The 19,761-nt window shown below is 44.9% G+C and overlaps 1 protein-coding gene across 7 annotated transcripts in view; it reads right to left on the reverse strand.

Moving 5' to 3' along the window:
• CEP112 (centrosomal protein 112) overlaps positions 1-19,761 on the reverse strand; it is a 330,761-nt gene that overhangs the window by 168,957 nt on the left and 142,043 nt on the right. For all 7 annotated transcript variants that reach the window (XM_061393053.1, XM_061393051.1, XM_061393050.1 and 4 more), the window contains 2 exons: positions 18,551-18,658; positions 8,402-8,584 (listed from right to left, as the gene is read on the reverse strand). In XM_061393053.1, coding sequence (XP_061249037.1) covers positions 8,402-8,584; positions 18,551-18,658 — 291 coding nt within the window. The remainder of the gene's footprint in view (positions 1-8,401; positions 8,585-18,550; positions 18,659-19,761) is intronic.

Genomic DNA, 19,761 nt, shown 5'->3' on the forward strand with positions numbered 1-19,761 from the left:
CTAGCAGAAATGTCTGTTATTTCTCTCAGGAAAAAGCTCAGGTGTAAAATATCCTCTGCGCCGTGTAGCCAGGTGCTGACCAACAGCCCTGACCGAGGACACAGCAATGGTGCAACGAGCTTCAGTCTGCAGCTCTCCGAACATGTGATGACATCACCATCTGGCCAGTCATTTCCTGCACTCTGCCTTCAACCTCTCCATTACAAAAAATTACCTCAAATATACAAGTGAAGACATCAAGGATGTCTCTTAAGAGAACTGAGTCAGAAACCCAAGGATGACTTTTCCGAGACCTCAAGGAAGAGGAGCGACTCGTCCACTGTTCCCTCAGTGATCTCACTCACGCGGAGGTGAGCAGAAGGAAGGGCACTGCGCTAAAAATAACCCAATGGGAAGGAATTTCCAAATGCGGAATAGCCTTTATTGCTGGAGTATTTTATGTATTTAAAAAAAACCAAAAACTGAAAACTTTTCATTTTGACCAAAATTACTCTAGAATCCAGCTCAAACTGCATCAACATAAATGGCTTTTGAAGATTCTAAACAAAACACGCTTTCTAATTGCTCCTTGTATTTCTATCAGGAAAGTCTCCAGATTTGAACTTCCTCAACCACCTCGACCTCACTTCTTAGGAGGCTTTGACTAACTGCTGCCAAGTAATAGGATCCTTACATGGATTCCTTCATGGAAAAAATGCAAACATTGAAGGCTCTGAGATTTAAAAAGCCACTCAAAAGGTATGAATCATATCTAATATTTCAAATTAGTATGTGCATATAACAGACATTATCTACAGTAAACCATTCACAACCAACTGTATTTCGCCAGAATTAGATGTAAACTCTTGGGCAACTTTCTCTGAGGATCGGTAGGTCCCACTGAGATGGAAGCCGCTGGGTTCTTACACTGGACATACCTTCTTATTGCAGTAATAATGCGGAAACCAAAAGTGAACCCATTCAAAAACGTACTCATTTTTCCATCCTACAAGTTCTAAAATTTGTGGGAAGGATTTCTATTCCAAATAAAACACTAAGAAACGCACATCTTTTCACAGTTGTACTTGTCTCAGATGAGAGACATGGCCATGGCTGTGACTTTGGAGAAAGACTGAAACCACTGGCTAAGACCCGACTTGGATTTACATAGCCTGAGTTACGGGTAATCAGTGCCTTAAAGCTAGCAACCTATTAACAACCAAAATGGAAAGTACAGTGAGAGGTTACGTGGAATTCAGAGACAGTGAGCTCCTCCATAAGCAGTGAGTGGGCAGGGGCCCTGGCTGTGAGCCCAGCGACACTGCTAGGCACGTCACCTTGGGCGACTCGAGGTGCTTTCAGAATCTGCCCTCATCAGTAAAGGGAAATGCATTTTCTGACCGAGGTAAGAAGGTCAAAACCACTTCCAATAAGAAAGTTAATCCTCGTCGGGGGTTGGAGGGCTGAGTGAGATAATGCAATGGACAGGATCAGGCAGAGAGCTTGGCGCATAGGAAGCCTGCGATGAATATTTGTTGTTAAGGCTGCTGTTAAAACGCACACGAGCGTAAAGATCCAGTGTTGTTCCAGCAGCACTGCTGACTAGTCACAACTCTGCAGCAGCGTCAAGTGCAACAAATCACTGAGAGAAATGCAAATGAAGATGCAAGTCTCTGCCTGGGAACAAAGGTCCCAGTGTCTGCCACGCCTGGTGGAGTCACAGGACTCTTCCCTTCTCCAGGTCCAAGCCTCTCCAGAAATCTAAAACCTTCCTCGAAAGAGGCTGTGAGATGAAGAAAGAGCACTGAATTAAGGTCAAGAAGCTCTGGTTTGCTAACTCTGTGACCTTGGGCAAGATAACGACCTTGGAACCACACAGGTTCTTTACGTATAAAATGAAAATAATTGGATGCGGCCATCTCTTTAGATGACATCAATCTGAGATGCAGACACTTGGTGGGCTCGTAAGCTTCCATCTGTCGGAACACGCCGTGAGTACAGATTGTGCTCCCGTGAAACCACCCACTTTCACCACCGCAGAGCGATCACCTTAGATCTCCCATTGTAAATATCTCCAGCATTTAATTACTATTCTTCAGGAACAATTTATATATTTCTTTAAAAATTCAGTAAGTATAATGAGAACAAAGGACAGATTTTTTTAAAGCAACCATTATTGATGATATAAAGTCATTAATGCAAAGGCAATACTTTATATGTTATTATTTTGAAGGTTTGTCTTGAAAAGGAATATGCTTTCTCTAACAGTGGACCACATGCCATAGAATGTGGTTTCCATGGTAACTGCCACATTTTAAAAATATGCACAGGATTGAAGATACACTGTGTAACTCTATGATAAACGGATCATTCTTAGAGAAATCACTTTCCTTGTCTCAACCTGTCTTTGTTTTTTAAACTTAATATAATTTTCTCCACAATGAAAACCAAGTTGAACGATTTATATAGTTTAATTATAGGTATATATGCTACTTTTGTGCTTTAAGATGAAAATAATTACAGAATTTTAGAATTCTTATGAAAAAGAAAGCTGGTGATCTACCAAAAATGTAGCTTTACTTGAAATGGCATCTTTCCCTGTTTTCTCCTAATTAAGCACCTAAGAAATAGTGTTCTTACACTGGTAACACACACAATAATACATTAGTGCAAATTTCTCCTAATTAAGCACCTAAGAAACAGTGTTCTTACACTGGTAACATACACAATAATACATTAGTGCAAATTTCTCCTAATTAAGCACCTAAGAAACAGTGTTCTTACACATGGTAACACACACAATAATACATTAGTGCAAAAATCTTATTAGTCCACAGGCAGCACTCTCAGGCTCCTCACCACTGGACATGATAAAACGAGATCTTCGCATCAACGCATCTGTTTCTGAATTTAAGAAGGACCTTTGCCCTATTTGGAAAATTCTGAATAACCTGAGATTTTGGCGCCAGAAAAAGAATATATTGCCCACAGGTTTTAAACATGGCTTAGTTGGGAAAACCTCTATTTATATTTTAAACAAGCACCGAAATTCCTCGGCTATCTTAAGTAAAGCATTTCCATAATACTATAAAACTTTATGTAAAAAAAATAAATGGAAACTTTTAGCATGTGGTTTTACCCCAAGTCTACTAAAAAAAAGGCTTTCTTTTCTTTTTGCAAAATGAAGAGAATTGTGCCTCTGATGCCCTCACTGAGGGTGCCGTCCAGCGCAGCAGAGCACGCTTGCTGCACGACTAAGCTCAGAGCGCCCGCCCCTGCCCCGACACGCGCGGCGCGTGCGTCACGACCAGCACTACGCGTGGGCGCGCACGCTGAGCCCGGGCCCCGAGGGGACCGCGCGTCCCTGAGGAGAAGAGGGCAGCACAGAGGCGGGCTGGCACGAGCAGCCGCAGCCTCGTTACAGGGGTGGGGGGATGGCTGACGTAAGTCGGTTTATCTGAGCAGCCAGTCCAGGGTCCAGTCTGACCCAAAGAAATAATCTACTACCCCGAAACAAAGCAGATGGTATTAGTGAAGTACTGATGATGAAACACTACTTTGGTTACGCAGGTAGGGAGTGAACCATTTTAGTGCAGGTACACATATCCTGTGCTCCCGGACCAAATTACCATTTGATTTATTATTTATTACAGTTTTCCATAGTATCAATTCAGAGGACAGGAGAATCAGATATAAGGAAGAGAGCAACACACCTGGAAATTAACATTAGGGCACTGACTTCTAAAGCGTTTTGAATTTCAGCCACGTTTCTAGTTTTAACACCCTAGCGATGTTTTATAAGGGTTTCTGGAATAGTCATGTAGTGACGGTATAGAAATTTTTAAGCTTGTGACTTAAAATATGCTTTCTTATGATTCATAATATCTACAAAATTGGATATCTCAAAGCAGCTGTGTTTTTTGATGTTGAGGATAATGACATTATCCATAAATTAAAATGAAAATTTGGCACATTAAAATAAACCTGCTAATTACATTTTGTGAAAGTAGTTAGAGACTCTTAGGGTTTTCCGACTGGGTTTTTTCCCCAAATGTTTTAACACCTACAGAGCTTCATCAATTATACTGGTCAGTACCTTTTATATTAAGCCCTATATCTTAAATTTCTCTCAGAACTGAGAGCTAGAAAATAATGAACTGGTATGATCTCTTACACTAGATACTTAGGCTTACACGATTTATCATGTTTCCCTCTTCACTGCAGCTTCCAGGCAAACTCTGGGCTAAAACTTGTACTTAGCTGGAACATGTTCTTTAAAAGTATGGCTTTTCTGATGTGGTTAATATCATTTATTGCTTAATTATTATTTTCAGCTATATTTCACCTGTATAATGTGTTTATCATAAAATGCTGCCTCAAATCCTTTTTGAAAGTGCTTGGAATACAAAGAAATTAAAATCAAATGTTTTCAATAGAAAAAGTGCCAGCCCCCTCAAAGCCCAGAGACCACATACAGGTTCAACAGTCATGCTCAGAACACATGCACTGTTAAAAGTCACCCTTAGAATAACCTTTGAAGAATAACAGCCCATGCTGAATCCACTGCACACAAGCACACACCCAGTTTATAAATGACATCTACTGATCTGTAGGTCTTTTCTTTTCCTAACATGTTACACCCTCAGGGACATACCAGACTGAACATCTTACACAAGGGGGGAAGACTGCATTTTACCAAATATAAGCATCACAACGTAAAGTAGCCCACTGCTGAAAACCAAGGAATTATTAAAATATAATTGTTAAAATTGTCTATTATAAATATCTTTTTTGGAAACTTTTTAAAGTAGAAGAGAGAAAGAAGAGGAGATCTAAAACCCGCACATTTTAGAATCAGCAATAGCACGTAGCCGCTTACTGAGTCAATATGGCAAAATCCAGATGTTCTGTCTTTTACACAAAATTGTTCCTCTTACAACCACGGTTCTCAGTTCAGGGAGTCGAGAAAGACATCAGCTGCCAGGGTCAGGCCAGACCCGTTTCATGATGTCTGCTCTGCAGTCTGCACGTGGTGGTGTGTCACCCGCGCCCCTTGCATGTCTGCACCGCAACAGCTGTCCCCAGACGGTGACACCCCTTGGGCGGGCACAAAGGCACTCTGGGACGGTCTCTGCGGGGCTCATGCACAGCGTTCACTCTGGCAGCAAACCTCAGAGATCAAGCAATCCTTGAGTGGTTCTGGGTACTAAAAGCATGCCAAGGGATCAAGGAATCTATGTTCTGCCTTCCCTCAATTTCAAGGGGCCAAGTGCAGAAATTCTTTTACTACACTGCAGTTCAAAAGCAAAACAAGAATTACATGAGGACTACCACATTAGACAAAGCACTCCCAAGATGATCGCAACAAAACTATGCATCACCTTTATATTAAAAAATACGATGGCATCAAGCAAATCACTCACCAGAGGACCTTCAGTAAGTGGGATCTGGCAAGTGAGAAATATTTGCTAATGAGGTTGTGAATCTCTGTATGTCTTGACATCTACTGATGTCCCTCAGGGACATACCAGACTGAACATCTTATACGAAGGGGGAAGACAGTGTGCATTTTAGCAAATGTAAGTATCACAACATAAACTAGCCCATCACTAAACACCAAGGAATTGTGATAAAAATATATGCACAGAATAATTAGCTCAATGCACCAATGGTATTACGGCATGCTGTCATTTCTCTATAAGACAGAAATTGCCAGAACAACAGCGCACTTGTAATAATCACACGGCAGCTTCACGAAGGCGCTCCCGGTCGTCACGGCTCGCCTCGAGGCGGACGTCTGTACTTTATACCACTGGCTTTATTAGTACACAGCGTGTTACATTTTCAAAAGGAGCCAAAAGTAGATTTTTTAGTACACTGCCTGCATTCAAGAATCTGACGGATGAAAGGCAGCAGACAAAGCCGTAGTGCCCCAGATAATCCCCGGGTGCTCTCTCGGTTAAGGCTCCAACCTGTCCTTTTTACAAAATGGCCTCCGCAGCTGCCGACCTGAACTGAGCCTCCGGCGCCTCCCGGCCTCAGACAGAACGCCGCGCTGCCCCCGCCCCGCCGCCCCGCCGCCCCGCCGCCCCGCCGCCCCCGCCGCCCCGCCGCCCCCGCCGCCCCGCCGCCCGCGCCCCCCGACGGCTGCGGCAGGCCTGCGGCTCCCGCGGCAGCCCACACGGCGGCCATTTTGAAAAAGCACCTGCTGTTTCTTACAACATATGTCACTCTGGGCTTTTTTGAAATTTATAAATGTAGTTCAGAGCTTAAAAGGCATTATACGTTATTTAGACCACAATCATGAAAAGATATATTTGGAAAATTTAGGACTTACCTGAGGAAACTGAATTAATAGCCCCAATAAATACCCCAAAATGAATACAAGTTGTTAGCATTTTGGTATATATGATTAGATTTTTTAAAATATAGCTTACTGACAAGAGTTTTTTTTTTTTTTTAATATGTTCTCCAAAAACAATTTAGTATAGCTTCTGCAGAAAATCATTTTTCATTTTGATCCAGAATGCATTTAGCCTAAGTTGCAATTGCTACCTTGCATTCCTGGGACAGCAATTTCAAGTATTCCAAGAAAGACAGAAAATGTGAGAAATATAGTCATATGCTATAGCGTTTGAGGAAGTCAGATTAATACTTCAATTAGAAGAAATTCAATTGATGACATTATTATACTCTCCCCATGGCTTAATTGTATCTAATGATTCCAAAATCTCCCTTTTGTTGTCACTGAATGAACCGCACCCTACACATGGTAGATACGGCACACGCAAAACCACAAAGATTCCCTCTGAACTTGGCCTCCGTTTGTGTCCGCTTTCCACAACACCACGAAAGTAGTGAAGTTGGATAAATTAATGTGTTTTAGTGTATCAATTATTCTACCATGCAAACAGACCCTACTGACTCAGAACTCAAATACCTTCTCAAAGAAGACAATGGTAAGGCTTCATATCATCTTCGAAGGAGGATCTAAGTGTGAAAACATCCTTAATAAACTGCATGACTGACCCTCAAAAGACCAGCATGTATCTTATGAAGGCTCTAATGAGGTCGGAGGCAGAAACACAGCACATGTTGATTTCACAGGAACCACCTGCCTATGCTGTCCCATGGCTGCTACAATGACCACCTCTTAGTTAACAAAGCCCACAAAACAAATTCACCTAATTTTCCTAGAAATCCATATTATTGACAAAAAAAAAAAAAAAGCCTGTGCTGAGTATATTCATATTGCCTCCATCGTTATCCGAAAGTAAAAGACAACTCAAGGTCAAATGAAAGCGACCAACAACTCCTATTCTTTGCCTCCTGCCTCCCGCCCTGGCTTGAGTTCTAACACCTTACTTAATCAGTAGAATTTGTACGTTCAGATAATTATAAAATTGTTTAAACACATCTTAAAACAAATAGAAGGTCTACCTCTTTTGCTTAAAAATTATATTATTTGGGCAGGAATGTATCTGAGGAGAAGCTTGTGAGGGGTGTGGATAATATGGTGAGATTTCAATTGGAAAAGGGTATTTAGACCTCGTGGATGATATGGTTTTGTTAGAAGAGAAAATTATCTTTTTATTGTTACCAATTGCTCTTCAATTTTTCTTTAATGAAATTTCACAGCGACCTCCCCGAGAGGACGCACTAAAGGCCTTTGATTATATGTGCCCTAAAGAGTGTATCGTGCCACAAAGAAACACACCCAATAAGATTTTTTTTTCATCTGAAATTTATAAAGATAATTTTCCATGCTGACAGTGCACATTTCATCCATAAGTTTGAAGAGTCAAATGCTACCACAGCTGGGGGTTATTCTGCCAAATGGCTTCCAACAGGGACTACAGAGATGAGGCTGGGAGGCGTGTGTATGCGCACGTAGGAGAAAGCGACAGACCTGGTGGGAAACAGCCCTTCTCTGGAGGCGTTTTTGTCAATTATCATCACAGTAATCTAATCAAATATAGAGTCTAAAGGAGAAAAGCAACACTAGGAAGGAAAAGCAAATATTAAATCAGCTGCTTGATTACCTACAGAGATTAAAACAAAAAGCAAGGAGTGAGGCTGATACATTTCCTAGGGATTTGCTAAGGCTGAGGGGAGGGGTAAGGGGCAGATACCTTAAAAAAAATCCATCATGAAAGGAACTGAGACAAGATTATAAAAAAGGGGCCAAGTTATAGCGCGCCATGGGATTTTTAATCTGGCTACCTGTGGTTTCTGTAGTTAAAGCCTTATTCATCCCCCCAAAAAGGGGGGTGGGGAGAAAACAAAAAAAAAATCACATTTATATGTCAGTTTTGCAAATGATCAAATAGCGTGCACCAACAAGAATAAGAAGAAAACATGAAACGCTCTGATGATTGTTTAAAAATGGATACCCGTTTTATCAAATATCATTGGTAATTACCTGTGAGTCTCGTTTCTTGAACCCTTGGATTTGATTTTCGTGCTCCATATTGGCAGCGCGGAGCTTATTCTCCAGGTTTCCGACTTCCCGTTCGTGGTCTCGGACTAGGCTCTCCTTCTCCGCCTTATGCTGCTGTAATAGGTGCGTCTTCTCCTGTTCATGCTCCAGCTTCAGCTCTACTATCTGATTGGACAATGAGGACAGTTCATCAACAGAACATCCTTGTCGTCATGACAACTCATGGACAGCTTAATTTTTCTCTAATTTGCCCAAGTTGAAAATTTTATTTTTTGCGTCATCATTACCTCACCCTTAAAATACTCTCATTGGGTGGGGGGGGGGGGCGGTGGATTTTATCTAAAGCTCCCAATATTCAAGACAGTTGGGCATATTCAGTAAATCCTTCTGCAATCTGTTGACACAAATGCCTGAACATTGAAAAAAATACTTATGTCGAATGCTAGGTATCTCCTCCCCAAGAATTTGGGTATCACTGACCAGCAACGGTTGTAAATGGTTAATAGTCAGTACACTTTGCGTTTTGCTTAAATATATACACGTAAAAACAGCAATTAAATCGGTCTGTTTTCTTTATGGTTTTCAAATAAAAGATCGAAGCTAAGTACGCATCTGGATTATTGTATATACAGTTGTCTTTCTTAAAATAAAATGATAAATCTCAAAGCTCTATTATCTCGTTGTCAGCCACAGGACACCAACACAAACAGATGTGGTGTGCTCCAGGGGGCACCTGCTGCGCCGCCAGCCCGCGCCATGATTTCATAAAAAGCACGCCATTCTCAGGGTGCTTTCCCAGTCCACTCCACGCTGGAGACGGTGACCTTGGCTGGTCTGAGCTGCGCCCTGCTAGACTGAGTGGCAGCCGGAGACCGAGGGCCTGGTCGCCGCAGCTTTGATACTAATCCTCCGGGCCGCACACAATGGCACCCTACCTGGCCCGCACACTATAGCCGGCCAGGCTGCCTTTGAAGCAGGTGCTGAATGGGGACTGCAGGACGCCAGCTTCCCCAGTGAACTCCAGGCCACACAGCTGCGAGGAACAGTCACTTGGATTTTTCTTCAGTTTTGGTGGATTTCAGGGGGGGAAACTGCTGTTATCGAGAATATGTGGCGTTATTTTCGGCGTGAGAATCCATCTTCAAAAAAGCTAACAGTAGGAGCCTGCTCCAAATCGATCTAGTTTCGTGCACTGAATCACCAGACTACCTTATCTTAAAGCTATAGCATTCATTTCTCCAGGCGTGCAGCCTACACCACACTTCAGGAGCTATTTTCTTTGGAGATTTAACACTCTCATCTTCTAATTGCAAATTAAGAAACAGAATGCAGATTAAAAGTGCTTTTAAATGTAGGTTTCAAAACGGTTTTATTATTGTGACTTTTCTTTGAGAGTGGGAAAATCAGTGATCAATTCCTGCTCACTCATTCATTTTTTCTACTATTTAGAAGAAAGTGTCCTAATTCTCGAATACACACACATATCAAACAAGATAGCATATAAAATAATATGGAAATTTTTATTTTGCATCTGAGAACAAAGATGCATGCTAGTGAATTTATGTCTTTTAAAAATGACAGATTTTTCCTTCATATTTAGGCAATAAACAGAAAAATATAAGTATTCTTCTTATATACTATGCCAAGTGGAACAGTTTTCTATGATTATTTAAAATAAATGTGCATGGTTGACTCTGTGAGTCACACAACTACAATGTTAATCCCCAAAAAAAGAGAATTTAAAATTTTATTGACATTACTGCATCATTTTCAGGCAGCCAAGTATATGAATTATTGAGTTGGGATATTTTTAGAATAATCTTGGACACATTATTATTCCTGCTCAGTATTATACTATCAAGCATTATAATAATGAAATTATATACCTTAGTAGAAGATTTAAACATGTAAGAAGGAAATAGAAGGAGCTAAAACGTTCTACTCAGATCTGATTCTCAAAAGTCTCAAAAAAAAAATGAAGAGAATGGGTGTGATTCAAATTGATAGAAAGCAAAATATTTTACGATACTCTAAGGAAAAGTAACTGATAGACCTCCCCCAAGAAAAGACGTGAGACTGGGACTGGCTGAGGGACTCGCAACGGTGTAGCCACGCTCCAGGCTCGATGACCAGTGCCCTTGCACAGAAACGCTGAGTTATCTGAGGAGTTCCGACAGGCAGGAAGGGATCCTGCTCATGTTCACATTTCATTTCATTCATTTTCAAAACCAGGCACAGATGAAAGAGAGATAATGGCATTTGAAGCCTAAAGATAGCTGTTCATAAACTAAACTATTCAAACAGTTTGCTCTTGTGTTAGGGCCTGCTGCTCAGTGAGGCTGGTTAGTGAACAGTCTCCAGGCTGCAGAGCCTTTGCAAGTGAAATAGCTCAGTCCTGACGGCCCAATCCAGTGCTGCCTGACCAACTGCTAGACGTCACAAGCCCTTTGCTTTCCTCAGTGTCATCAATTTCAGGCAGGGGGGTCCTCCGCAGATTAACAGTGGAGTCCAGACGTCACAAGCCCTTTCTTTCCTCAGTGTCTTCAATTTCAGGCAGGGGGGTCCTCCGCAGATTAACAGTGGAGTCCAGGAGAAAAACCCTCACGTTTCAGGAACATCTTAAGGATAATATTCATAATGCCACCATCAAGGTGGATTGTGTTAAAATTCAGCCCAGCCCCTAAGTGTAGATACATGTCCTTGGCACGTGGGCACGTCTCAACAGTGAGCTGAAGCCGCACGTCCCTTCACCTGGAGCTACTGCACACGTCTAGTTGACCACAGTCACGTGTAACGGAGTTCATGGTGACCAGGAGGTGGCGCGGCAGGGACCGTGTGGAGGATGGGACAGCAGATGACATCCGCAGGGTTGGACAAGGAGGCTCAGCAAAGTCTCTGTGTCAGTGCTCTGCGGGGAGGAGGCCCATCACGGAAGACCTCAGTGCTCACTGAGTGGTGGGCCCGGAACTGGCCAGGCATGAAAGCAAACTGGTGAGTCATCTGGTGGCCAGTCCTCTGTGATCCTGGACTAGACAGCACGGGCCGGGTCTGGGAGAGAAAATGGTTGCATTGCATAGAAATTGCAAGGTTGACTCACAAGGAATTATCAAACAGGAGACCAAGAAGGATGGTGCTCCACCCACGACGCACCCCTGGCACACTCCGGCCGGGATTCTGAGGCCCCTGAAGGCACAGACCTCGCCCTCAGACTGGATCCTGCCACAGTCTGACCACGGCCTCCTCCCTCCACCGGAGGCGCCACACAAGTGCCTGGGGCAGGAGCATACGCCAGGCCTGAGAGACCAGGCCAGGCGGGCTGGACGGCCAAGTCGCTGAGGGTCTCGAATATGAACCCTAAGTTCTCGGCACTGTTCGACAGCAAGCTCAGTGCGAGCAAATGCTGCCTGTTGATGTTGTTCAGTCACTCAGTCATGTCCAGCTCTCTGTGACCGCTGGGACTGCAGCCCGCCAGGCTCCTCTGTCCTGGAGTGGGTTGCCATTTTCTTCTCCAGTACTACCTGAAGACTTGTTAGTAATCTTATATTATTAACCTGTTAATTAATCTAATTTTAAAAGACAAATGGGCTGCAGCAAGTCGTTACTTCTCAGTACACAATACATAGAGGTCAACTGCCCCAGTAATACACCTTAAAGGCAGAAATCCCAAAGCCAGAGGAGGAAGTTACAGACAGGACAGAACGCACCCAACACATAAAAAAGGAGGCATTACAGTACAGAATATTAGCTGAAACGAGCTCAAAGTAACCGGATGACAAAACCACATTCTGCAAGCCTTGGTGTGCGATGAGTTGCAGCTGCAGGAGGGGGGAAGGAACGCCCTCCTTGTTCTCTGGCTCGAGAAGGAGGAAGAGGAGTTGCCAGCTGGGAGCCCTGGGAAGAGCGCCCTGCAACACAACCACCTCTGCTCTTGGGTCAAGTGGACGCAAACGTGAGAGCCCAGAGCCTGGAGAGCATCAGAGGTCCTGAGCACAGCGTTCCTCTGACCCCAGGGGTCCCCCAGCACCCCACGGCTGCCGCTCGGCCGCCACCGGGGCTTTCAGCAGGAGGGGCAGCCGTCCCGAGCCTCTGCCGCCTCCACCACACCTGACGCTGGACGGCAGAGGGGCTGCTCCCGTTGTGCCCCCTGCACTGCTTGAGCTGCTGCCCCCGCTCTACTGGCCTGGACTCATCAAGGGGCAAAGACCTTCCTGCCACCGCAGCAGTCAGCTGTCGGCCTCCATCCAGCCTCCCATCCGGCGACGACTACACAGCTGGAGACTCAGGTCCTCGTCTCCAGCCTGTGGCCCAGCTGTGCACAGCATGGGAAGGCTGCTCTTGGGCATTCTTGCCATTTCCTCCCTCTGGTGCCCACGTCTAGCTGTCGCTGCGTCCCCAGCTCAGTCCAGGCACTTCCTCTCTGTGAGTCAGTGTCTGTCACAACTGTTTGTTCACCTGGTTGCTCAGCTGGAAAACCCGAGTCCCCTCTCTCCTTCACGCGCCATTCCACATCATCAGCAAGCCTCGCCCGTCTAACATCTAAGATGAAAGGACACGCTCGTGCAGCGGGCCCTGCATTCAGATGCGGTGTCCCGCTGCGTCTCCAAGCGGCGGTCACGGCCTCGCCTCACACTTCGTCCTCAGGCTGGGGGGCCATGGGCTCCCCACCACCAGGGCAGATGCCGCTGTGCACACCGCCACATCGCAGCACTGCACAGTGTTCACACGGAGAGGCTGCTCAGTAAACGTGAGTTAAGTGACAAAGGACAGGATGGAGCTCAGACGGTGAAGGAGCCTGGAGAGTGGGATCATCGCTGAGCCATTTCACTACTTAGGAAACGTTTTTCTAGTATCAGTTGTGTCCAACTCCTTGCAACGCCATGGACTGTACCCCACCAGGCTCCCCTGTCTGTGGAAATCTCTAGGCGAAACGGCATGAGTGAACTGCCATTTCCTTCTCCAGGGGATCCTCCCAACCCAGGGATCAAACCCGAGCCTCTATGTCTTCTGCACTGGCAGGCAAGTTCTTTACCACTGTGCCATCAGGGAAGCCCCTTGTAAAATGAGGTATCCCTGAAGTAAATCGTCTTAATGTGATGGTCACTGAAAAAAAACCACATTCATCTTTGCCCCCTTCAATCCCACTCGAGGGAAAGATGCCATTTGTACGAACCTAGATACTAACAATTCCAAGCTAAGAAAAGGTGGGGAAAAAGGGAAGAAGAGGTGGGGCGTTAGGCATTTTTCACCAACGGCCACCGCGGTTCTGTGGGCCTGGGCTCCCAGCACGTCACAGTCTGGACGCCAGAACGCCAGGTACCTGGAGGACCCAATGCTGCGCAGTGCAGCTGCGTGCCTGGATCAGGTGGTTATGGAGGGAGAGAATCTGAAAGACCAGGGTCTGCACTTGTCTTCATCACCACCTAGGAGTCCAGTGACCGCAACTGAGGCTCAAAGATTGTTACAAACTTAGAAGAGGATAACCGAGAAAGAAAGACTTTTTTAAGAGAGTATGATAAGGTGAGCAATAAGTCAGAAAAACGGGCATACTAGACATAGAAATTAATAAATTACACAGAAATCCCTTTCGAAGAATTTTTAGGGAGACCTGCAAATCCATGGTCACTAACCTCGCCTGAGGCCTCGCCACCCAACAGAAACTCCCTGAGCTGCTGCCGTCAGATCAGCCCTGCCATCACCAGTGTCATTTCAGACAGCTTCCACCCGCCCTGGCTCCCCTGTCCACCTGATGTCTTCAGTGTCAACAAACAGTCTTCTCCCCTGTCGCACAGAGGAAGCCCTCAGGAGTCAGAACACCCTTGCTTTCTGACTGCAGATCACAGACCTCTGTGCCTGGTGCCCCCCCAACCAACAGCTGAGGCCCAGCCCTGCCCCCACCCACGGGTGCCGCCCCCCTGCACTGGGCCCCCTTCCCTGTCTCCACCCTCACTTTCTGCTGTGTCCTTTCCCAGTGGAGACTAACAGTCTGATTCAAAACAGGTCCATGTTTTCAGGTTATATCACCTAAAAAATCTAGGTAATATTTACAGAGAAAAAACTGGGAACTGCATGCTGTTTCTAAAACATCTCAACTGATCTTCAAATGTCCCAGTTGCGCTCTTATCTTCTATAATTCCTGGCTTGTCTTTGCTACCAAAACATTTTGTTCCAAACAGTGGTGTCGTGTAAGGATTGGGCTGTCCAGTGTTTTTAATCATCCTCAACAGTAAGTGTTTATTCTTCCTGGAGAATCTGGCCACTTGTTTATCTGTTGAACTACATTTCCCTTTAAAGGCTTTGCAGGGAAAAAAGAAGATATAAAATATAAGATTAAAGAATGAAATGCTGGAATTGCCAAAAACAAAGAATCTCCACAGTTCAGGAAATCCTAGCATGCCTGCTTTGTTGTCTGTTTCCAACTGGAGTGAGGCTTGTGAAGACAATTAGAATGGTCTCTCTGTTCCAACGGGTCATACAGGAAAGAAACAGGAAATCTTGATGAAAGCTTGGGTTTCGCAGGATATTTGTGTGAGTGTTTATCCCATGTGTTTGATGTTGTCTCTCCACATCTGCACACTTTAGGCCTGCGTTTGGGCTGAAATGTTTTAGAATACCACTCTGCTTTTTTCACTTCATTACAGTTCCTGGCACTGGGCTCTCTACGTGGGAGGGGCTCACGAGTAGCACTGAGTAAGGAAATTGAGGCCCAGAAGGCACCAGTCATTCATTTCCTCTGGATGCGGGCTCCCTCATTATAAAATGTGAGGATTAGACCGGATAAGTGCTTCTAAAACTTTTCCACCAAGGCATCCCTCGCAGCGGTGAAGATGAATAGTACCCCCTGGGATCTGGGGGCTCAGCCTGGAGCAGCCTTTGCAAACTGCAAGTTGCTTTGAAATGCCCTGTTTTATCCTACAAACTTCATGAGAACTGTGCATTTTACAAAACAGGAAAAGTCTCTGTTTGTTTTAATATGAACGTTACCTCAATAGTAAAACCTCTTTGCTCTCCCACCAAATAATCAAGTGAGTCCAACATTGTAAGATGCAGGCTTCAGCCCCTCCACCCTAGCGCTCATGCACCCCAGGGCTCGCCTACCCGGGCCTGAGAAGCTGGGGCTGGTGGTCGGCATGTACATCTCCTTCCAGAGTGAAAAGCTGCACCCACAACACTCAAGGCTTGTGCGTTCTTCAGAAAAGTAAGACAAGATAACGGGAAAGTTGTCATCCTTGCACTTGAATGGCAGGCAGAGAAGGCAGGTGGGTGTAGAAAGGTGTGTAGGTAAAGGACTCGGAGCCGCCTGCAGTTGTCCAGAGCCACACAGGGCGGGTTAGGGTCTGATGGAAGGTGCGGATGGTCACCGATGTCGGACCTGGAAGGGACCCTCTGCCCCAGCACTCAGGACAGTCACCTCCACACACTCAGGAGGGAAACTTACTTTCTCATGAGACAAACCACTGCACATCGGAATAAGCCTTTAGGAAAGAACAACCTTGAAACGATCCAAAATGTTCCCACAATACCATTCACCCAGAGGCTCAACAGGAAATGGCAACCCACTCTAGTACTCTTGCCTGGGAAATCCCATGGATGGAGAAACCTGGTAGGCTACAATCCATGGGGTCACAAAGGGTTGGACACGACTGAGCGACTTCACTTCACTTCAGAGGCTCAATTTCTGTCTCCAGACACCCCAGGGTCTGTTAGTGTGAAGAGCACAACTCAAGTTCATGTCCACGTCCAACCCCGTCACCTGGTCACTGGGTGGCCCCTCTGGCCAGTAACCTGCCCAGGTGAGCTCAGTCTCCACGACTGGGAGATGGAGCAATAGACAATGGACCTGCCTCTCAGCACGACCGTGACGACGGGAAGGGGCTGAAATCTGTAAAGCAGGTAGAAATGGGACTGGCCTGGTGTGTGTCCTCCTGACTGCAGGCTGGCTTTCCTGGTGGCTCAGCTGGTAAAGAATCCTGGGGTCGATCCCTGGGTTGGGAAGATCCCCTGGAGAAGGGAACGGCTACCCATTCCACTATTCTGGCTTGGAGAATTCCATGGACTCTGTAGTCCATGGGGTCGCACAGAGTTGGACATGACTGAGTGACTTTCATTACACAGACCAACGGTAAGACTTCCCTATTACAGGCCTGGAATTTAAAAATACATAATGTGCAATGCTCCCGAGTCTCATCCTCTCTTGGCAAACATCCTTACTTCTTGAAATACTCCTCTGACCTAACCCTACACGTCCTTAGTTCTGGAAACTCTTTGAACATGTTTGCATTTGTCATCATCCTGCTTAAAACGCAGTGACCAGAACTGACCTACTCCTCAGCGACCTGATAGGTGGACAATCCATGGAGACTACCTTTTACCCTCCACTGCCCATCCTCCCAGGTTCTTCCTCTCTTCCTGGTCACTCAGTCCCCGACAACCCCACCCAGCCCCCGCTGCATACTTTCTGCCGACGACTGTCTGAGAGGAAGTGTGGAATTTTACCTTCAGTCCCAGTAAACAATCTTAATTTCAGCAGTTTAAAGCTTCAGAAGCTGATTCCGGACCCCGTTTGCTAACTACTCTACGTCTAAGGAAGCGGTAACTACGCGCACCTTATCGCCGTGCGATGCACCTGGAAATCTAGCGTGTGGGGACCCTGGTCACTCAGAGCCGGCCTCCCCCCGCACCCCACAGAGGCTGTGGTGACTGGCCTTTGAGCCCCCGCACCCCACAGATGCACCCACAGCGAGCCCTACCCCCGCCGCCCGAGGGCCCCTCCCACTGCTGAGCGAAGCCCCGCCCCTGCCCTACCCCACCCCAGGGCCCCTCCCATGGCTGCGCAAAACCCCGCCCCCTTCCCCACCCCCACCCCTGGGCCCCTCCCACGGCTGAGCGAAGCTCCGCCCTCCGCCCCTGTCCCCGCCCACGGCCGCCTGCGCACAGAGAGGAGTGTGCTCGGCTTCCCCTCAGGGAACATGGTGGCGCTGGCTCACGGGACACGACTCTATGCCTATCTTTCCTCATGATACACTTCCAGCCTTAAATCGTTGGCAGTTTGGAGTGGTCAGGGGAATACCTTTCTGGTTGATAGAATTTTCAGCTTAAAAAGGGGTTTTTAAAAAGTTTGTATATTATCAGGTCAATAAAGGTTCTCCTAACACCTCGGAGCTCATAGTCCTGCCTCATAAGTGACTGTCTGGAAGCTTCGCTCTCAGCAAGGATGCTGATGATCAGCTCACGACACAGGAAGAAGAGAAACAGGCTAAATCTGCACTGACCTCAGAGGTCTTTGAGTGGTTTTCCAAAAATTCCTATTATACACTCGTCAAACATCTATATAATTTCTTTTTCATGAAAATTAAATAAGAAAAATTGATGCAATAGTGTATGGATTCTATTAATAGTATGAATCCTTTAAATAATTGATCAATTTTCCTTATTAAATATTTTTGACCAAGACTATAAAAGAGAAAAATCTGGTACGGCTTCAAATCTAAGACTCTGAGAAAAGCCTTTGAAGCTTAACAGTCTTTCAAAGGAGTTTATATAAATTTATTTTTACCCTAAAAAAAGGGACTGTCATGTTAAAAAGACTATCACAGAGTGGAAAGTAGAGCATGTAGAAAAGAATCAACCACCTAAAAAATAATTAACATCATTGTTTGAATATTTCTGTCTGATTTTCAAGGTTAAGGATAATTGGGCTGGAAAATGTAAACATTTTTCATGACTCTTAGTAGATGCTACAGAAATTTTTTTGGCTACATGAACTTAAAATGCCACTAGCAATATATAAAAGTGCCAATTTTACAAAACTTTTGTCAACTTTAGATGGTACATCACTTTAATTTGCATTTTTATTAACACCAAGGCTGAAGATATTTCTACATGGTCATTTACTCAATTTACTTCTTATATATCTTTCTTTCCTTTGCCAGTTTATTTACTGGGACATTAAAGATTTTCTTATAATCTGCGCTACTTATTTATATGTTAATTTATTTGTTATAATTCATTAATTTGGCAAAGGGAATCACTCTTTGCCTATCCTAAGTATTTCTGCCATGCAGACGCTGTGCTAGAGCGGGGCGTATGGAGGAGACGAGCGCACGGCAGCCTCAGGGCCTCGGGGCCACGCACCTGCTGCTCATATCTCTGCTTGACGTCGTCCAGTTGCCACAGGAACTCCTTGGACTGCTTCTCACGGAGAGACTTGGACCGAGTCAGGTCTGCTTCCACCTTTTCCATCTGCAAAGTTTAAAAATCAAATATCAAACTCTTAAGTGACAAATGGCAGTGCATATTTTTGTCAATTGCACATTTATTAAAATGATGGATTTTCAACACCTCACCAATCGTAATGCTGAATTTAAAGATGATAAAATGGTGACAGCTGTGTCTACTTATCTTGATAGGTTTCAATAGTTTCAAATCAGGGAATTTATCATTGGTATATAGTTGACTAAACTTTACTGTGACAATAATATTGTGACAGAAATACAATTTTGAACATCCAAACACTTACTCAACAAGGTTTTATTAAGGCCTTGCTGTGTGCTGAATGGGAGAAAATATTTGCAAACCATCTATCTGGAAAGGGATTGCATCTAGAATATATAAAGAAATCTTACAACTCAATAATAAATGGGCAATTAAACCCAATTTAATATTGGGCAAAGGGATTGGAAGACATGCCTCCAAAGAAGATACACCGATGGCCAACGAGCACATGAGAAGACGCCCACCACCACTGGCATCAGGCAATTTCAAGTCAAAATAGCAACCTGCACTGCACGCCCACTAGGATGGCTGTAATCAAAAAGCCAGATGATAACAGGATTGGTAAAGATGCAGAGAAATCAGATCCCCACAAGCGCTGGTGGGGAGATAAAATGATGCAACCACAATGGAAGGCAATTTCACAGTTCCTCAAAAGATTAACCATAGAGATGACACAGTGAACCCACATGGATTCCATAAGAACCAGGAATTCCACTCCTAGGTGAGAAATGAAAAACATAATCCATACGAAAAACTTGTATTCAGATGTTCATGGCGTAACTGCCAAAACGGAGACAACCCAAACATCCATCAATTGATGACTGAACAAAATGCGGCATATCCATACAATGAGACATTATTCGGATGAAGTACTAACACACATTACAACATGGATGCGTCTTGAAAACAGTCTTCAAAGTGAGAGAGAACAGGCAGCAAAGGCCATGTATTGTACTGTCTCATTTGTGTTAAACTCTCAGAAGAGTCAAATCCACAGAAACAGAAAGAGGACTAGTGATTGCCTAGGGTGACGGGGGCTGGGGGTGGGGTTTTTTCTGGAGTGATGATAG

Source organism: Bos javanicus, chromosome 19, assembly GCF_032452875.1.
Source record: "Bos javanicus breed banteng chromosome 19, ARS-OSU_banteng_1.0, whole genome shotgun sequence".
NCBI classification, from domain to species: Eukaryota; Metazoa; Chordata; class Mammalia; order Artiodactyla; family Bovidae; genus Bos; species Bos javanicus.